General features: G+C 47.1%; 1 protein-coding gene across 5 annotated transcripts in view; it reads right to left on the bottom strand.

Annotated features, from left to right (window-relative positions):
* LOC135905755 (transcription termination factor 1-like) overlaps positions 1–21,110 on the bottom strand; it is a 145,828-nt gene that overhangs the window by 112,556 nt on the left and 12,162 nt on the right. For all 5 annotated transcript variants that reach the window (XR_010565472.2, XM_065436789.1, XM_065436787.1 and 2 more), the window contains exon 3: positions 14,010–14,100. Coding sequence is in view for 4 of the 5 variants with exons in the window: in XM_065436789.1 (XP_065292861.1) it covers positions 14,010–14,100 (91 nt within the window). In the remaining variant the exon portion in view is untranslated. The remainder of the gene's footprint in view (positions 1–14,009; positions 14,101–21,110) is intronic.

Raw genomic sequence — 21,110 nt, 5'->3', positions numbered from 1 at the left:
ACACCTAACAGTCAGTTCCAGCAATAGTACAGCGCTTCCCTCAACACTCTCATCCCCTGTGCTGCAACCACCCTCAGATGGAGTGGTGCAGCATACTCGCAGGGACCCAGCTCAGTTAACGGTGCTTACACCTCCCAGCGATAATCCATATCTCCCCCCCCAACGATACTTCACGATCTCGAGCGGCGTCTTGAAAATCGTATGGCGCAAATAGAGAAGGCCATCCATCAAAGTGTCCAACAGCTTATTAACAGGGCCATAGAAACATGCGTCCACACCATCATGGAGCGTATCATGCTTTCCGGCACTTTCCCTTTTGGCACAACCTCTCCGACACCCGCAGGAGCACCAGCAATGCGTACGCCTTGGGTACCACCAAGCTTCATTGCTGCTGAAACAACACAGCCTCACCATGCCTAGCTCTTCAAATTCATCACCATGGGCAACGGTACTGCAATGGAATTGTCGTTCTCTTCGTAACAAGAGGGCTGACAAGATCACCCGGTTCTACAGCAAGCGAGACAACACCAGTCCCTTGGTCATTGCCCTTCAAGAAGTCAACGGCCCTGTGCTGAGCATAATCGGCTATGACGGCTACGCCCCGCCTGTAAAAGTCGCTGAACCCACGAAGACAGCATTGTACGTGCGACGGGGAACTACACACGTGCAATTAGACACGCAACCGTGGTGCAGCGCTACTCTTAGCGTTGTCGGATGCCGGTTCGGAGTCTCATCACAGCGTACAATGCCCATCTTTTGCGTCTACGTGGTTCCCGAGAACACAAGGAATAAGGCAACTAGGGCACTCGTTGATCTCACCTTCATCTCCCACTTTAAGAAGATTTATCTGCAAGACACCATATTGTTGTGCGGGGACTTTAACGCTCAGCACATCGCCTGGGGATACAACAAATGCAGCCCGCGCGGTCGGCGCATCATGCAAGATACCTCGGAGTACGGGCTGACACTCCTCAACATGCCTCAAGCACACACGAAGCTGGGACAGACAGTTCACCAAGCAGACACAACACCAGATCTTACCTGGAGTACTCGTCCGCAGCGTTTTCGATGGGAGGTGCTGGACGATTGCATGGGGAGCGACCACTTTCCGATCCTCATACGCTTTCGCACAGGCCACGCCAATCCGAAGATGAAGTCATACACCACTACACAGCTAAGCCACATAACACACTGGGACAAATACCGCAAGTTACTGCAGCAGCAGTCTCCAGCCAAGAACATTGACCATCTGGTACCACAGCTGTGCGTAGCGAAGCGAAGAGCCTCCAAACACTTACGGGTTCCCTCTGACCACCCAGAGCCTGATGGACATCTGCTCACCTTATGGAATAGAAGGCACCGGATACTCGCTCAGTACAAGCGGTCTGGTCGCACTGCTCACCAAAAAGCAGGGTTGCGCAAAATACAGCGTTTGATCGAAGAATATACGACTATGCTCGCATCAGACCGCTGGATTGGAATTTGTGAATCCATCAATGGACAGACTCATACGTCCAAGGTTTGGGCCATTCTGCGCTCTCTTCTCGGCCAGCGCAAGACCAACAACGGCGCGGCTCGTGTGGCCCTCCGCGAAGGCATCAGCGCTCAGGAACTTGCTGAACAGGCCGTTGAACTGTTTTTCCCGCAGACGTCTCGCCCCACAGACACCACATACCAGAAGGATGTACATTCTGAAGATAACGAACCACTTAACAGCCCCTTCACCATGATCAAGCTGAAGCATGCCTTGCAGCGTGCTAACGTACGTAGTGCTCCAGGGGTCGATGAGGTGGGCGTGGCTCATCTACGCAATCTGCCCCTTGAGCACAAGCACGCTCTTCTCGAAGAATTTAATCGAGTCTGGGATACAGGGATACTGCCCTCCACTTGGAAGTTTTCGGTGGTCAAGCCCATTCTGAAGCCTGGTAAACCACCACATACCTTATCCAACCTCCGTCCGATCTCTTTGACCTCGTGTGTCTGTAAAGTAATGGAGAGCATGGTCAACACACGCTTGATGTGGTACCTTGAATATCACGACCTTTTGGCTCCTACACTGTATGGGTTTCGCCGTGGGCTATGAACACAGGATGTGCTAGCCCACCTAAAACAGGACGTCCTCGACTCTAATTTGGTGCACCCACGAGCCGTTGTCGCAGCGGATATACGCAAGGCATTTGATTCCGTCCCACATAACACTATCATGATCAAAGCACGTGCCCTTGGCATCAGAGGGAAGATGTACAACTTCATAGCGGGAGAACGTCTTACAACGAGCTCTCGACATTATTCACGCCTATGCCACGGAAACGGGTTTACACACTACTGCAGACAAAACAGAGTTTGTCGTCATTCATGGTGGCAGGTCTACCTTTGGAAAGCAGGAAGAAAAGCAGTCTTTTAAGCTGTACATCAGTGACCAACCCATCACACGGAAATCTACTATCCGAATACTCGGTATGCACCTAGACGAGAACTGCACAGCGAACACTTGGTTCCAATGCGTTACGAAGATCAGTAAACAAATCCTGCACGCTTTACGCAGAATCTCTACCCACAGTCGTGGGGTAAACGAACGTGAAATGCGGCAGTTCACTCAAGCTTTTCTTGTCTCCTGTATCATGTACGGGCTGCCGTATCATCCAGTCAACCGCACACAGATGCACGCGCTTAACCGGTTACTTAACGAAGCCAAACGCATTGTAACTGGACTCCCAAGGTACACAAGCCTCGAAGCGCTTAAAAGTTGTAGCAAACTCAACAACCTGTCCGAGTTCGTAGACATGCACATCTATACACAAGAGACGAGACTTCGCGCCACAAAAGCCGGGCGACACACACTCATGCTCCTCGGGTATGACGTCCACAAAATGCCCATTTTGCCCAACAACACGCCGCCATGGGAAATCACGGCTCTCACCGGTAGCAGGCCACTTCCTCTCAATATGGACCCTACTCAGCGAATGCGGCGCCTTGCATATGCCAAGAGGCATGCCAAGGCTACGAGTTCACTCTCCTTGACTGAACGCATCGTATACACGGACGCTGCACTGCCTGCAGACGACGTTAGTAACACCTGTTATGCAACTGCGTGGTATGACCAGACAAATGAAAATCAGAACCGCCGCCATCATATATCAGCAGAAGCAATGTCCAGCACCCACGCTGAGCTAATGGCCATCCTAGATTATTTGGAGTGGGCCCTCGCAACTTCATCTCAAACTGACCCTGTTCACCATCATGTGTACACAGATTCCCAGGCTGCCCATCGAGCATGTGCTAATGTTATTTACACAGATCCCGTACTGCAGAAGATCCGGCACCAGGCACGCCTGCTCCACGAATGCGGTCACAATGTTACCATTCACTGGGTCCCTGCGCACTGCGGTATCCCCGGAAACGAGAAGGCTCATGGACTGGTGCACGCTCATCTCTCTACCGCGCTAGCCAGAGCCTCCGATAATCCTTATCCTCTTCTAGCTACCACACCTGAGGTAGCAGACCCAATGGCACACAAGCATGCGACCAAACAACGACGTGCCACCTACCTCGCAGCAGTGGGCAATCCACTCTCTATACCGTCACTTCTACCGAAGTTCACATGGCGAGAGTCAGTCTTGCTTCGGAGAATCCAGACAAGCACCCTCCTGACTCCTCACTTGTTGAACCGTTTCCACAAGGGTGGCACACCACCACCCATAAGTGGGTTCTGTTCCATGCGCACATGTCGTGCTGATCTAAACCACCTTTGTTGGGAGTGCCCCCTCTACATCCCACCAAGGCTTTGTGCCCTGGCCACCATACAGCGGGGACCCTGGCCTTCTCTCCGGGCTTGGGCTTGCCCGAATACCACGTCTCCGGACCACGCCATCGAGCTCTGGCGAGCACTGCTGCTGTTCCTTCAGGAGCCTGCAGCACCACCTGTCAGCGATCAGCTCCACGACAGCCACAGGCGTCACGCGGTCCCTACTTAGCTGCCTCCAGGACATTCATTAATAAAACGGAGGTAGCCTTACCCTTTCCCTTCTGCAATAACGCCCCTCCTCTTTCCACCACAGCGTCTTCAGCGCATTTTAATGTGGAATAAACGTGGTTTCATTCATTCATCTGAGGGAAGTTTCCATCAAAGGATGCTGACTCTGAAGAAAGTAACTACAGCACTTTTTTTGGCAACATCACTCAATCAGCCGATGCTTAACTCAACATCAAGTTTGTGAAAGCCAACACCAACAGCACGCTACTGGCTGCAAAGATTGATGCTGGTCTTCACCCCCTGCAACTTTTTCTGGGGTTCCATAGGACCTTCAATTGGAGAAAACTCTAGTGGTACCAATGTGCACAGCACTCAAGTTCATCAGAAGGTAAAAAAAAGTGGAAGTGAGTCATCTATGTTGCTCTACATATCAAGCACCTTTCTCTTCGCTTACCTTCTATAGAAAGTTAGGACATCACGAAGTTCCCTACACAATAGGACAGATTGAAGAACACTGCCGCACTTTTCAGCTGGCTGGGTCTGCCAAGCAAGCAAGTACATGATCCATTTGGGCCATGCAGTTGTGCTGTATTCTGTGACCATGGCTAGGTGAATTCCCATGCCAGTGTTTGAAGCCTAGGGGCAGGAGGCACACAACATGCTGGAGCAAGGTGTCATTTGTTCTTTTAAAAGGCCCTACGAGTTGGTGTGCCAGAACCATTGTCACTGTGAAACAATCAGGAGTAGGAACATGTATGGGCTTCACTCGCCCCGATTCATCAGTGCTCTGGTAAATGCATTCTCTGCTCAACAGAGCAAGCACTTAATACTCATAGGTAAGGCACAGTCTTACAAACAAATACAAAACTTTGACTGGACTATTGCGAGTCAATAGCCTCATGTATGTGAGTCTTGTCTTTGAATGTGATCAAGTGGAACAGCACTGAAACCTTAGCACAATGTTCAAGTGACTGCTGCTTCAGGAATGACCCTCAATTGCTCAAAACATGTTTTCACCGCAAATAAGGTCGCCTTCATAAGATGGGTCATCAACCTTCAGGTTTAGGTCAAATCTCTGCACCAGAAGATGCTACCAATGTCAGCCGAACTTGTGGAATGGTGAACCATCTAGCAAAGTTTCCTCCCCATCTGAACAACAACAAAAAAAAAACAGCCCTTTCTTCCTAATCTCAAATAGATGTCAGTGCGGATCCAGGGTTACATGTAGGAAGCAGCTTTCAAGACTATCATAGGTATCATTTGGTTGGAACAATACTCAGCAAGATGCCATCTGGACTATCCTTCAACACCTTCAGTGGACACTTCAGAACTTGGCTTTGGGGAAGTGTTGCTGCAGGCCCAGCCAGATGTAACTGGACAACCAGTGGCATTTCCCTCAAGGTGTCTGGCACCAATTAAAATACGCTCTGCCCAGGTGGAAGAAGCCTTGGCTCTAACCTGCAAAGCCAAGTGACCTGAACAATCAGCACGATATAGTGGCAACATTCCAGTCAGACTATCAACCATGGTTCACCCTTCTGGGAAATCTGCTACCACCATGCACGCAACACTGCCTCATGCACTTCAGCTTATTGGGAGCTCGGTTTGGCAGAGGCAAGTAATACATGTTTTGACAGGTTGAAAATGGAGAGTAACCTAGCTTTATTCAAAAGTAAAATCAGGTTTGCCAAGTGGCAGTTGTGGCGCCTCCAGTCAGGCAACTGCTTTCCTTCCAAGACAGAGCAAGGGGCAATGACCCCCACAGCAAGGCAAACTGGATTTCCGGAGCAAGGGGCAATGACCCCCCACTGGGGGGGGGGGCAATGAAGTGGTGGACGGTCGCTACAAGGGCTCCCCCCCCCCCCCTAGAATGTCGAAGGCTTAGGTGTGAATGGCGGAAGGGATAGGCTGGTTTCACGCAGTCACATGACGCTCTCATTTCTTTGCCGCGAACGTCACACTTCAAGGTTTTCTCTGAATGCGAAACCGCACGAAAGGAACCTTCATGGGAAGGAGTCAATGGTGGCTTGATAGAGTCGTGTTGCAGAGAGATGTGCGTGGTTGTGTCTGTTGTCGGGAAACTAAACACAGGCTGCCCGCGTGCGATTAGGGGGTGTAGGTCAAAGCTGGTCGAGCCAGGAATGTAGCCTATCTAAGTGCTGCGTGGCCGCTGGCAAATTGCTCTGCTGGGTGCTGAAAAACTGGCCTGGAATGCGGATTGCTGACCCTAGAGCATCTCGGCTGGGCTGACTCCGAGGTCATCCTTGATTATTGTTCGCAGCCCTAGTAGCACTAGGCATAGTCTTTCCACCCAGGGCTGGGTCGTTTTGCTGGGTGGAGGCTAGAGCTTGGAAATCTACAGGGCCAGCAGGCACTGCGCCAATCCGCGACAGTGCATCAGCTGCCTGGTTTCCGGTTCCAGAGATATAGCGGATGTCCGTAGAAAATTTGGAGATAAAGGAAAGTTAACGAAGCTCACGTTCCGAGTACAAAGAACTGTTGTTCTTGAAAACGAAGGTTAACGGCTTGTGCTCAGTCAGAATGTAAAAGCTACAGCCTTCATGAAAAAAACGTAAATGCTTGACAGCACAATATATGGCCAACATCTCCCTCCCAAAGGTGCTGTAGCGAGCTTTTGTAGGTTTGAGATGCTTTGAGAAGAGCAGCTTCCAGTCTGTGCCATCGTGCCAGTACAATACTGCACCCACTGCTTTGGTCAACGCGTCTACCATAAGGCGAGTTGGCGCGTCGGGCAACGAATGAATCAGCAACATTGCAGTCGCCAACCATGTTTTGGCTTCCTGGAAGGAGTGTTCATGCAAGACAGTGGAAGGTGGGCGTTTTTTTGGAGTCACGACTCAGTAATTTGGTGAGCGGCTGAAGACCTTGTGGAGGGGATGGTATGAAGCGCCTATAAAAATTTAGCAGCCCCAGAAACTCACGCAACTTTCGGAAGGAGGTTGGAGGGGGGAAGCCCTCGATTGCCTGCACCTGTGATTCCAGTGGCTTGATGCCTTGGGGCGAAGTGCGATGGCCGAGAAAATCCAGGGTTTCAACTAAGAAAATGCCATTCTGAGGCTTTAGGACCAGGCCTTGTTCATCCAGTCACTCAAATAGAAATCGAAGGTGCTCTTTGTGCTCTTCGTCTGTGCAATTTGTAATGAAAATGTCATCAAGGTAGAATGAACAGAAGTCCACACGTAACCACGTCCATGAATCTTTGAAAAGTTTGCGCCGCATTCTTCAAACCATAAGGCATACGGACAAGCTCAAATAGGCCAAACGGAGCAGTGATTGCTGTCTTCGGAGTGCCGCTGGGTTCGACAGGAATTTGGCGGGACGTGCTCATCAAATTGATCTTGCTGCATTTTTGGTCTCTGCGAGACAAGCGCCAAAATCATGTAAGTGGCGAAGGGGATATCGATCCGGAGTAGTGAAAGCATTCAAAGCTCGGTAATCACCACAACGCCGCCAGTCACCGCTGCCCTGCTTTGGAGCCAGATGGAGAGGCGAAGACCAATTCCCGGAGGAAGGACAAAGAACACCAAGCTGAAGCACGTGTTCTAACTCATGTCAGGCGACTTCCAACCTCCATCCAGCGAGCCTTCGTGGCTCGGTGCCGACAGGTAGCCGGCGGCGGTGATATGATGCGTTACCTTGTGTTTCATAGGCAGCACATAGTTTTGAGGCTTCACGAGTTGTGGGTACTCAGCAAGTATCTTGTTGTATGTTGAGACAGCCTGAAACGTATGGATGCGAAATGAGGTGAGCTTGGACTGCAGGCCAAGCTCACCTCATGGGTACATTGAGGGATGTGACGTTATCCTTTAGGTGCCAATCGTGAACACTCACATCTAGGTTGAAATACGCTCCCAGTATGGCAAAGCTGACGACGGCGATCACAAACAGCCATCTGTGTAAGCGCTGGAATCCGATGTCTAGTGTTACTGGCCGGCACCCATACAACGCAATGGCAGTGTTGTTCACTGCGTGGAGCATGCGTGTGGACTTGCCACATTAGTGATCTGTGGCCGTGACGGGAATGATAGACAGCTCAGCTCTGGTGTAGAAGAGGAGGCGGGTGCCGGTATGGTCAACTATAAAGAATAGGCGGCTTGCACAAGGGCCGATGCCACAAGCCGCCGTTAGCAACTGGCCAGTGTGTTTCTCATCCACAAACAGGGCTGGGTGCAGCAACTTGCTTGTTCGCAAAAGCGACAGTGGTACCAGCACAATTGCCACAGCGAGTCTCTAGGTGCGCTGCGAGACTGTGAAAGTAAATGGTTGCACCGAAGTTACTCGCCAGCGTTGCCATCCATCATCAGCATCTCCAGTGCACTCACTGATAAGGTGGTGGACTTTCCTGCAGCTGCTAGAGTCGGTCTCCAGGCTCTGAGTCTATCGTAGCAGCGATAGGCAACTGTGCCACAGACGAGCAGTTGCATGTGCGGTCAGCAAGTGCAGCTAGCCAATCGAGACTTGTCTCAGCAGAACCCACCAGTGCCACGCTTGCGGACAGTGGGAGGTGTTGCAAGAACAGCTCGCACAAAATTGGAAGCTGGCACTTATTTTTGGAGTGCTCACCCAGTAAATGACACAACTGGTGCAGGAGTTGTGACAGTCGATAGTCGCCAAGTTCCTCTGAGAGGAGCTGTTGAAGCCTACTTTGCTGCAATGGATCGAGGCACTGCAGGACCGTGCGTTTCAGGTCGTCGTATGCTGTGGTCGTAGGCGTACCTGCTATTCAAGTCATCTATGGCATCGGCAATGTTGGAGGGTAGTGCAGCATTGACATGCAGGTACTTTGCTGTCTGTGAAGTGATGCGCCGGAGTTGAAAACGGGCCTCTATTCATATAAACCAAACTCAGGGATTCTTGGGACAAAATCTGGGAAGCTGAAGCTCTGCAGTGATGACAGGAGACACAAACGTGGCATCGTCTCTGTCAGCAGGAGTAGGAGCAGCGTCGTCCATGGCTAGTGCTCGAAAAAAAAAAAAAAAATTAATGTCCTGGGTCACCACTTATTAAGAGCTCAGTTTGGCAGATGCAAGGAATACCCATTTTGACAGCTTGAGAATGGAGAGTCGACTGGCTTTATTCAAAAGTAAAGGCAGGTTTGCCGAGTGGCAGTGGTGGTGCCCCCAGTCGGGCAGCCACTTTCCTTCCAAGACAGAGCAGGGGGCAATGACCCCCACGGTGGGCACAACAAAGTGAAGGACGGTCACTACAAGCTAAACGATGGAATACATCCCACGGAGCAGCACTGCAACTTCCAACATGCTCTCGAGGGAATCTGCAAGAATTGATACAGCAGAAGGAATGCTCACTTGCAACAAGGTCAATGCTTGTGCAGATGGAGCACAAGCATTGACCTTGTTAAAAGACCCATTCATGGGTCTTTTAATTCTGTGCCACCCTTTATTTCAGGTGAACAGAGCACAAAAAGAGTGTAAAGTATGTAAACTGCAAAACTGAAATTGCTGGAAAACGCTAATTGCCTGCTCCCTTGTTTCGTCCTTGCAGCACCGCATGAGCGCTACCTGTCATCAGTCAGTAATTTCCAATGCCTAGAGACAGTAAATTCTTATCCATCTTCACACAGGATACCAAGTCATCAAGCAGTGCAGAGTAAGGGCCAGGCAGCCTGTTCAACAGCTGGGAATAACATCCTGAACTTCAGCAAGTTGTGTCCGAATAAGAAGTCTACATCAAAAGCTACTTTAAAATGACAAGCTCCTACTTTGAACAATTACTCCAGAGCTACCCTAGCAGAGTGTGGGCATAGACCTTCTTCCAGCATTGGGGAAAGTTTATCTTATTTCTGTAGATTATCACTCGCGATATCAAGAGACAGCACTCCTGCCATCCACATCACCAGATCGTTGTTTACCCCTCGAAGAGCTTCTATGCTTATCATAGCATCCTCATGACTGCAGAGTCTGACAATGGCCCCCAGTTTTGGTGTCCAGCATTCATATATTTTGCCACATACAGTCAAACCTTGATATATCAAACACGAATACCTCGAATTATTGCGTACATCGAACAATTTTTATATCACCTGGAAAATCTCATGCATTTTTTATTTTTTATTTCGAACGAGGTCGGACGTAAAATGGATATATCGAACTCTGCCACCCCAGACGACGTGCTCTTTGTTGACAGGCGGTGAGCTTTCCCGCAACACCCTCGAAGATACCGCACCGCGGTGGTGCGATGGGCGTTCCCGACTGCTGCGTACTATAGCTGCGCATATCGACTGTGCCGAGGGCGCCATTTGAACGTAGCAGGGTAGGCACGCAGCGGCTTGGCTAGTTTGACAATGTCAAAAAGGCATTGCATTTGCCACGCTGACTCCTCGATGCCGCACTCTGCACCTGCCGCGCCTCGCAAGAACTGGCGGTTTACATCCGCAAAGACGCGCCACAGCGCATGCTCACTGGGCTCACTCATTGACTCCTTGGCATACACTACTTTGTTAGTGACAGTGTTTCAAAATGCTTCGATTGACAGTTGTGGAGATCACTGCAGAGTAGCGGCCAAACGGAGACACTGCCGCAGTTGATCCCGCAAGCGCTAATGTTGCCCTGCTCCAAACTTCAACTGAGGCAGTAGCTGTTTTGGCTCTTCTATGCCACTACTGCGGCGCAATAGAGGGCACCGGCTTACTGCTTGTGGATCGTTTAAACTATGTTGAGGACTCCTATTTAAGCATGCGGCTACGAATAAGAAGCAGGCTACACTGCTGCAGTACTTTCAGCTAAATAAATACTTTGCGTGAAGCTTCAAGTGAGTATATACTCACTTAGGGCGTGACTGGGGCGAGATCGGGGATCACTGTTCGGAGTGCGTGTTCGGTTGCGCCCAGCGCAATTGGCCTAGACCGTGCAGACTTCGCGCAGCTGACGAAGTGGCCAGCACGAATTGCCTGCAATTGTGAATCGACCGCGCTCACCCAGCTGCATATTTACAATTGCTAGTAGGTATAGCGAGGCGTGGCATTTTTCACGGCGCTGGACGTTTCTGCGCAGGCGCGAGTAAGAGCGAGTGCGAGAGAGAAAATCTGGGGGCCTTTGCTCCTTGAATATGCGACTCTGCCTAGGCACTATGGAGGAGATTTCTTGGCGCGTGTTGTATGCGTTTGTCCCCTAGACATGCTGGCATTGTGGAGTGCAGTCGATTTTGTTTACGCTCCACCGCTGGCTGCCCGCGCAGTGAAGCAGTTGGCACGGACGCCCCATTTGGTGATCGCTGTGTCTGAAGGGGCAAGGTTCTGACTGGTGTTGTATAAGTCGCGGGTCGCTTTTTCCGTCGCTACAGTAGATTGGATTTTTTACAAGCACTGCTCCAGGAGGGCACATGTAACCGGCAAGTGGAGGGCTCAGGAGAGCACCTGAGGTTATAATAAAGCAGGTGGCGCAGGATCTTTGGGGCACCCAAGGGGTAGTGGGGGTGATCAAAGCTGGAAGCAGGGCAGCCCATGGGTGTTCGCATAAAAAATTGGCTGCCCGTGATAGCGGACAGCCGATCTTATACACCCCTGGCACGTGCAGGCTTCGGCGAGTCCCAACCCACAGACTAGTCCGGGTTCTAGCTTTGATGCCCCCGTTGCCGCTTTGGTGTCTTGGAGGCACCGCAAATAGTGCGAAATAATGGCACCCTGTATCAATTAGTGAAGAAACATGATTGAATAAATATAATTATGTCCAGCTGCCAACTTGCGGCACTAAGTTCAGCACTACCGCACCCCACGACTTCTGCCGGCACGCCTAGAGACAAACGCAAACAACACACACTAAGAAACTCCTCCGTAGTGCCTAGGCAGAGTCATATATACGCCTAGAGACAAACGCAAACAACACACACTAAGAAACTCCTCTGTAGTGCCTAGGCAGAGTCATATATTCAAGGAGCAAAAGTCCCCACATTTCCTCTCTCGCACCCGCTTTTACTCGTGCACGCCCCGCTATACCTACCAGCAATTGTAAATACGCAACACGGCTGGTGAAGTCGGTGCGGCCTAGGCCAATTGCACGGGGCGCAACAGAACGCGCGCTCCGAACAACGATCCTCGATCGAGCCCTTGGTTCATTTATTGATTTGCAGAATTTTTTCACATGTTTTTTACATGACTTTATATATCGAATTCTTACCATATCGAACTATTTCGCGATAACCACGCTGTTCGTTATATCGAGGCTCAACTGTACTTTGCTCCATCCATCACACATACAGTCCTTAATACCCACAGGCCACTGACAGTGAGAACTAGCAGAACAATCTTTAAAACACCTGTTCGAGAAAGCCAAATGTCCTTATATTGCTTTATTGGCCTACAAGGAAACTGCTGGACTAACAGAATTCAGTTCAGCTGAACTGCTTAAGGCATAATACCAGTGCTCATGGCATCCTGCATTTCCCACTCTTTCCACATAAAGGAATGGTGAGAATGAAGTGACAGCAAAGGCCTCTGAAGCCCAGGAAGAAGAGGTAAAATTTCTGTTGCTGCCATGCAGCCACATAGCTCCAAGGATTTTATGTATGAATCAAATGACGTCAGCCAAGATTTCCCGATCGCAGTGGGTCCAAACAAGCTGTGGGAATGTATACTGCAACAGGACAATGCCAGTTCTTCTGCAAGAATTATCACATGGCAAAGGACGAACATTTGCTTGTCCGGAAACCGTCAGCTACGAAGACTGGCTGTCCAGTTCAACAGCATTGTCAACAGAAAATATTGGTGGAACTTCATCTCATCCCGCTGACCCTGAGGTAAGCATGAACATAAATTCACTAAGCAGGCCGCCTAGTGGCACTCAAGCTGTGGTTTCAAGAGCGCCAGTTGTCATCACTTTCTGCAGACACAGTGTTCATGCCTGATTGTTATAGGTCTGAACTAACAGGGAGATATAACAGGGTGTCATCTAGCAGCACATATAGTGTCCCTGGTCAAGTCAGAGAGCAAGCACATGCGCACGAGCCCCCCTTAACAATAACTTTTTTTTTTGTTCCCAGCCAGCCATTTGGAGAGTCATGTTTCTTCACACTCCGAGCTCATAAGAAATGTAATAAAGCCCTTTATTTGGCCTGACAATATATTTCTTTCCAAATAAAAAAAAGTTATTTGACAAGATATTTCTGTTACAAAAAATCTCTTGGTCAATGCTAATAAATGGCATGCTGAAGTCAGGCTGCAACTTTATTTCTGTGCATCAGACTTCCAAGTAGTGCACATATGGGTAACAATTCTCACACCAGGATGGTTTTTACTCTAGGTCATCAGACCTGGTCCACACTATGCATTTTCCAGGTGAATCCAACCTTGTAGATGCAGATGTAACTTACATATCTTACGGAAGCAACAGTCCAAATACATTAAGAAATGGCAGTTCAACTAACCATGGGTGCTACTATACCAATATTAAAATGATTGCGGCCAAGTTTAAATATGTGCAAGATGGCTGGGACATCCTTTTTTGGTCATCATATCGACCACAAATAAAGACGGGGACAGCGGAAGAGAACACAAAAACAACACATTCTCTTCCACTGTCCCCATCTTTATTTGCAGTCAATATGATATGCAGTAAACACCAACTAGGCCAAACTGAAGTTCTTCATCCATTTTTGGCCCTGTCATGTGTGTTCATTGTGACAAGCAAAGCAAATAGGCCTAGCCTAAGCAAGTGGAACCATTTTTGTTGATACTGGTACTAATTACTAAGACAAGTACAGGTATCACTAGGGAGATGCAGGCCCACGAAAGAGGCTCTATGAGAAGACCTTGGCACCGATTTTAGAAAACATTAGTTTCTCCATGAAGCCATAAAATCACAGTATAGACGGTTCCTATGCTTACCCATAATATCGAGGCCAATAGTGTACGATTAAAACCTCCGGTCTCCAGCCATTTCCAGAACAAAAGCCCATTTGACTGAAAAAAACAACTAACACTACTATTTAGAGCATAAGCTGTATAAATTTTAAATAATGTGCTATGTTAAATACATATTTAAATACTGAAATAAAATGGTACCTGTCTCTTCCTTGTAGCGCCTTATTGCTTCTTGTGATGGCTTCGTTTTGTCGTGGATGGAAGGGAAGCCGTGTTTGCCATTCAAGTATTCCTAATAATAAAAAAATAAACAAAAATGCCACGGAAGTTGTAAAACAGATAAGTTCTGCAGGTTATGTAAAGCTGACACAAATGAACTAACCAATTTACTTGTTGCAATGGGCAACTACTGTGACACTAATTACAATTATACAACTTTACTGATTTTCAGGTTTGACTGATTGATTAATTAACGTTTATTGGTGCAAAGGACAAATCTTACCAAAGAGTGCCATGCAAAATAGTGATGAGTTGGCAATGGAACTATGTATTGTGAATGGTAGATGTAACATGGCTGTAAGGAGGTCTAAAAATTGTTCGTTATAAAGTGCATAAAATTTGTAAGTATTAAAATGATGATGAATAGTGATGTGTGATATGACAATAAAAGTTCTCATATAAAGAAATTATATAGTAAAATGTGTTGATAACAGTAGCACTAGTGCCTCACTAGGCCCTTGAACACAAGAACTGAGAGGCACATGCTCCAAAGAAATGCTCTCACAAAAGAAACCTCTAGTGAGAGGATGATGATGATTGGGTTTCAATGGAGCAAGGGCCAGTCTGGCCAAAGAGCACCAAACACATGATGCAATGCGCTAACAATGGTTTAAAAGTCAAGGATGTACCATGGCTGTAAAGGTGTGTAAAATCAGTCATTGTGCAAGTGTGTAAAATATTTATGTGCTATATACATGACAATGACAAGTGACATGTTACGACCATAAAATATATGTTGCAAAGTGATCATAAGATAAAAATGTAGAAGCATGGAAGTAACACTAATGCCTTACCCGGGTCCTTGAGTACAAGGACCGGGAGGCACATGCTCTAAATACTACTTTTGCAGCAGCAGCCTCTGATATAAGGCTGCGCTACAGATCACATGGGTGTACAACATCCTTACAACATCCTTTAAAAAAGCTCAGGTTGATTTAACATCAAAGAGCGGGTCATTGATAAGGAACATTGCTGAATGTAATGAAAATTGTTGATGGTGTGGTAACCTGAGGTGTTTTTTTTCTGAGAGCCTCTAATTCATGACATTCTAGCAACATGTGAAGGAAGGTCAGCGTCTCACCACATTTATCAGAGGCAGGTGGCTCATCATTAGTGAGCAAGTACGAGTGTTGTACCATACCTCGGTTCATCTTATTTTTGACATCGGTGGCCAATTCCGCAACTGTGGTTTAGTGATGTGCAGCTTATTGGATGTTTCAGTGTCCCACAAGTGTTGCCAATAGCTCCTAAGCTTTTTTCTGCAAGAGAGGTTTCAAGTCTATGGCAGGGACAGTTACAGAGAAGTTGGTGGCTTTACAGTGGCCATTGATGTGGCAGTTTCGTCTGCAAGCATATTGCCCTCAATACCTCTATGGCCAGGTACCCAGCATATTGTGATTTGCAGGTTAGAGATGTACATTGTATACAGAAGTGAGTAAAGATCCTTAAGCATGGAATTTTTATGTTCAGTGAACGACGTTCGGTATTAATCTTACAACACTAAAGGAGTCAGTGAACATAACAGCTTTTTGTATCTGTTTTCTTGATGTGTTTGACAGCGGACAATACCGCATATGCCTCAGCCATGAAGATAATCATTTCAACATGTAAAACATACTCGAGAGACTCAGAAGGATGGATCAACTGCTGCATAAGACACACCTGCATGTGACTTTGATGCGTCAGTGTAGAATTCAGAGCAAGAGTACTTGGACTGAAGGTTCAAGAAACAGATTCGTATTTCAATCTCTGGAGCACGCGTTGAGACTTATAGAAAAGATGTCACATTCTACCACCTGCCACTCCCAAGGCAGTAACAGATTAGCTGGAGGTATTAGGCGATGCTCAAGAAGTGGGACATCTATTTCTTCACTAAGTTCCCTCACACGCAGTGAGAAAGGCTGTCTTACAGAAGGACGGTTATGAAAAAGAGTAGCACACGTCAAATCATTAACTGTACTATAACAAGGGTGTTCACGGTTGCAGTAATCATTAAGAAGGTATGTGAAGCTAATGTATGTTCTTTGCAGATTGAGTGACCACTCATTCGATTCTACGTATGGGCTTTCAATAGGACTTGTTCTAAAGGCACCAGTGGCCAGGCAGATACCAAGATTGGACAGGATCTAGCACCTTTAACGCGCTTGGAATGGCAGAGTGATATGCCACAGCACCATAATCCAATCAAGGCTGCACGACACTCCTGTAAAGGGTCATTAAACATTTTCTGTCACTTCCCCATGTTGTGTGCAATAAAATTTTCAGTAGGTTCATTGTTTTAAAGCATTTTGGCTTGAGATATTTTATGTGTGGAATAATAGTCAGTTTTGCATCAAGTATAATGCCTAAAAACTTATGTTCTTTGTGCATGAAGTTCTACACTTGGATCTGGAGCCAGGCCTCTCTTTCTTGTGAAAAGAATACAAGAACCTTTGTGGGGGTTAGCATTAAACCCATTTTCGTCGGCCCACTTAGACACCTTATTCTAGCCCTGCTGTACATGTCTTTCACACACTGCAATGTTACAGGATTTGAAACCTATGTCTATAAACATGGAATAAAATGTAGTTGGTGGTAATGAAGCATGGAGTGTGTTCATCTTAACGATAAAGAATGTGCAAATGAACATGCCTCCCTAAGGTACACCAGTTTCTTGTATAAATGGACATGACCACACATTCACGATTTTGATGCGAAAGGTACGATTAGACAAATAGCTTTCTATTATCTTCAGCATGTTTCCACGGATGCCTATTCCCAACATGTCTCACAAGATTTTGTAATGCCACGTTGTGTCGTACGCCTTCTCCAAATCGACAAATATCAATAAGAGCTGTTTATGAACAAACGCATCCCGGATAGCCTAAAGCCCCTCCATACACGTTTCCGCCGACCAGGTTAAGTACCGCCAACTTGCCCTCCTCCTCCACGGCCCTCTCCCACTCTCCCCCTTAGCTTCCGGCATCAAGCGGAACTTACGTAGCTGCAGCTTCCTGTTCCAATGGGAAGTGACGCTATGTTTTTTAGCGTTGTTTATTTCACGTCAATGGAGAGACTAATTGCACCAGCTGCGGTTGAAACTGTGAATGCGATTCCATCCAAGAACCACCGCCTATTGTAACCAGCGATCTGCTCGTGTTCGTTGCTTCGCGTCAACCTGCGACGGGTTGCGGCACGAGCGACAACGTACAGTGCAATGTAGTGCCTGGGCGCTTGGAGACCACTTCCATTTTTCGTGCATTTGGAAAACAGCGACCACGAACTACTACTTCAGCGGAATACAACAGCTTGTCTCCTTTGTATTCTTCTCATGGTGACTGCCGCAGCTCTGCTAAGCATGCGCAGGCGTCTCACCATCGTCTAACAGCAGTCGAAGCGAAAATTCCCGCAGCGCAACTTCAGGAAGTGAAAACGCCGGAACCGGAAGATTTTAAACCGGAAATGCCGGAACCGGATTTGGTGTGAGGGGAAAAGGCAGCGCACAACAAAGGTTGTCGCTACTTAAGAAAGCGGCAGTGGTGCGTGGATGGAGGGGCTTTAGGATAGCCCACAATCAGTTTTGGACCACCCTTCTCTGAAACTGCACTGATAAGGGTCAAGTATTTGTGAAATTCAAGGAAATGTAAAAAACAATTTATAATTTTTTCAAAATGCTTACAAACGCAGCTTGTGAGAGTATTGGGCAGTAACTTGATATGTCAGATGGGTCTTTACCTCGTTTCAGAATTGGAATAACAATAGCTTTTTTCCATGAGAATGGAAGGTATCCGGCAGCCCAAACAGAGTTAAAAAGTGCATTAAGTGTCACCAGTGTGTCAATGTGGAAGTCTTTAATCATGTCATACATGATTCTGTCGGCTCCCAGTGCAGAGCTCCTACATACACTCAAGGCAGCTCTCAGCTCGGCAATATTAAAAGGACAGTTGTACAGTTCATTCGGTCAGCATTTACATGCCAGTAACTTAAGCTCTGCTATTTCTTTGTGTTTAAAAAATGATTTTGAGCAGTGTATGGAGCTTGACACACACTCAAAGTGTCCACCTAGGGCATTAACCTGGTCTACCAAGATACTCACTTGGTCATTGACCAAAGGCAACGGGTGAACTTGCTGTACCTTCAGCCTTCCGAGACCATTTCAAACTTTCACCTCTTGCATGTGAGAATTTATGTTTGAGAGAAACCTCTTCCAGCTTGCTCTCCTAGCCTGCAGCCATGTCCGCCTCCCCTTCGATTTTATGTGTTTAAAACCAACAAGATTTTCTGCATTTTGGTATCGACACCTTTCCCCACGCTTTATTCTGTTTCTTCCGTGCCTTTCTGGATTCTTCATTCCACCATGGTACACGTCTTTTACAAGAATGACCTTTTGTTTCTGGCATAAACTTTCCTGCAGCATCTATAATAAAAGCTGTAAAACATGCTACTGCATTGTTGACAGTAAAATTCTTGATAAATCTCGTACTAAATTTACTGATTCTTTAAAATGATCCGAATTGGCGGAGGCTGATTTTTATCGAGGGGCATGCGGAGGAGACTCGTATTGCTTGAGCATGTTCAGCATTATTGGAAAATGGTTGCTCCCATAAGGATCTTCAATAGCATTCCACTCTGGGTTGAGAAAAAATGTGGACGACCAAAGTGGTAAATCGATGGATGAATATGTATTATGTTGTAGACTGTAATAGGGCGCCTCCTTATTAAAGAGGCATGCCCCAGAGTTTATAAGGAAACTTTCTATGCGGTGACCTCTTGCGTTGCACCGGGAGTCTCTCCAGAAACTATTGTGAGCGTTAAGGTCCCCTACAAGCACGTAGGGCTCTGGCAGCTGGTCAATGAGGCCATAAAAATCTGTTTTATTACGTTAAAAATTTGGAGGAATATATAAAGAGCAGACAGTGACCAATCTATTAAAAATGGTTGTCCGAGCTGTCAGTGCCTTTAGGGGTGTCTGTAGTGGCAAATGCTGACAAGCAACAGACTAGTCCACGATCATTTCTACACCACCAGATGTGGTCGTAACCTCATCACAGTTTTTGCGAAAGATGGCATATTGCCAGAGAAAATTTTGTGCATTTGTTTCAAATGTGTTTCCTGAACACAAAGCTACTTGGAATTATATTTATGAAGCAGTTCTCTGATATCGTCGAGGTTACAGAGAAGTTCTCTTGCATTCCATTGTGGTATATGTATCTCCGTAGTAAGAATAGTGTTTTTGCTGTGTGTTAAGGAAACAAACTCAGAGCTCACAGGGCTCTATCTGGGTGCCATGACGCGAGGTATGCCTTTTTTGGAGTGCCCGATAGAATTGCGCAGCTCCACAAGCGTCGACTTCGCAGTCACGCTCGGTGTCATTTCCATCGCCTCTTGCGAGGAGCTGGACTTGTCCTCATGCGAGCGGTTTGTTTGCTGTGAAAGCCTCGCCTCAAAAGACAAGATCTTGGATCCCACCAGCTCGGAATATGATGGCGTCACTGCCAGCTCATTGAGCTTGGGCTTGACATCCGCCGGGTGCCATGGTAGCGCTGCCCCCTGAATAATTCAGCTTCAGTCAGTTTCATTAAGTCCTCATCGGAGACAACACCACGGGTGGTGTTCATGGTATGGCGTGGCGATACTCTCACTGGGACATCCCCGAATGACGATAGGCTAGGGAGCTTGTCAAACTGTTTCTTATCTCGAAGTTCCAAAAGAAGATCCCCTTTTGCCATCTTCATTACTTTATAGCCTGCACAAAGAGCTTCAATTAGACATTTTGACATGAGAAATAGGGAGATCATCCTCACCGTCTTTTCTGGTTGATATTAATGTATCACATAAAACAGGGGAAATTTTTGTTTCTGGTTGCCAACAAACTGAAAGACTTCAGTGTGCCCTAATTTCTGAGGGCGATCAGGAATTGTTGGGAAAGAAATGTCCACAAGTGTAATTTCAGATTTCAGCAGTAATGCCAGCCACCCACCGTGCAGCCCAACAAGGAGACGTCGCAGGACTTATAGGAAGCAGACTCTGCGAACGCCAACTGCACATTTTTGCTTAATCAAATATGCATGATTAATGTTGATTATTCCACACAAGGTTAACCCTTGCTGCGTGCAAAATGGAAGTAAAAGAAAGAGAAGAGCAGACAGGAAAGTAAAAGACCAAGATTGGAGAGGAGGACAGGAAAAGGCAACTACCAATTTCCCTCGGGTGGGTCAGTCCGGGAGTGCCATCTACGTTAAGTGGAGGCCAAAAAAAGTGTGTTGCCTTAGAGGTCCAAGCTTCTGGCATCTACTCAACCCCCAGGATTCCCTTTTCCCCAGACACGGCTAAGCTGCACACCATTAAGACGTGGGAGGGTCCAACCCTTGTGTGCTCAGGTCTGTGGTGTCACAACACACCAAACGCCTGCCGACACATATGCCCCTGCGGGGCAGTCAGAGGATGTGCTACGAATCTATGGGACTAATAACTCGCAATGTACCAGCATTGTGTAAATAACTTGTACTAACTTGTTGTCAAAAAGTGGTTCTATGTCAAGAAATATTACTGGGTGGAGGAGAATGTGTTATCTGTATGCTAGGAGAAAATACTTTTCTCTCTGCATTTCTGCTTCCCAACATTCCAAAAACGTGTGAAGGACTGACAGTGTCTCGCCACATTTATTGCAGACAGGAGGGTAATCACCAGTTAGCAGGTAGGAGTGTATGCCATAGGTGTGGTCTATTTTAAGACAACAAAAAACAATCTGTTTATTGTATTTTTGTTCCAAAAACATGTGAAGGACCGTCAGTGTCTCGTCACATTTATTGCAGACAGGAGGGTAATCACCAGTTAGCAGGTAGGAGTGTATGCCATAGGTGTGGTCTATTTTAAGACGAAAAAAAAAAAACAATCTCTGTTTATTGTATTATATTCCATGTATTGTATTCCGTGTATATTCCGTGTTCCATGTATTATATTCCAACTATTATACTCCGTGTATTGTATTATTGTTTATTGCTAATTTTCCAAGTTGGGCTTAACAACGTGAAGCTTAAGTGT

Source organism: Dermacentor albipictus, chromosome 1, assembly GCF_038994185.2.
Source record: "Dermacentor albipictus isolate Rhodes 1998 colony chromosome 1, USDA_Dalb.pri_finalv2, whole genome shotgun sequence".
NCBI lineage: Eukaryota > Metazoa > Arthropoda > Arachnida > Ixodida > Ixodidae > Dermacentor > Dermacentor albipictus.
This window is presented reverse-complemented; position numbering and strand designations above follow the sequence as displayed.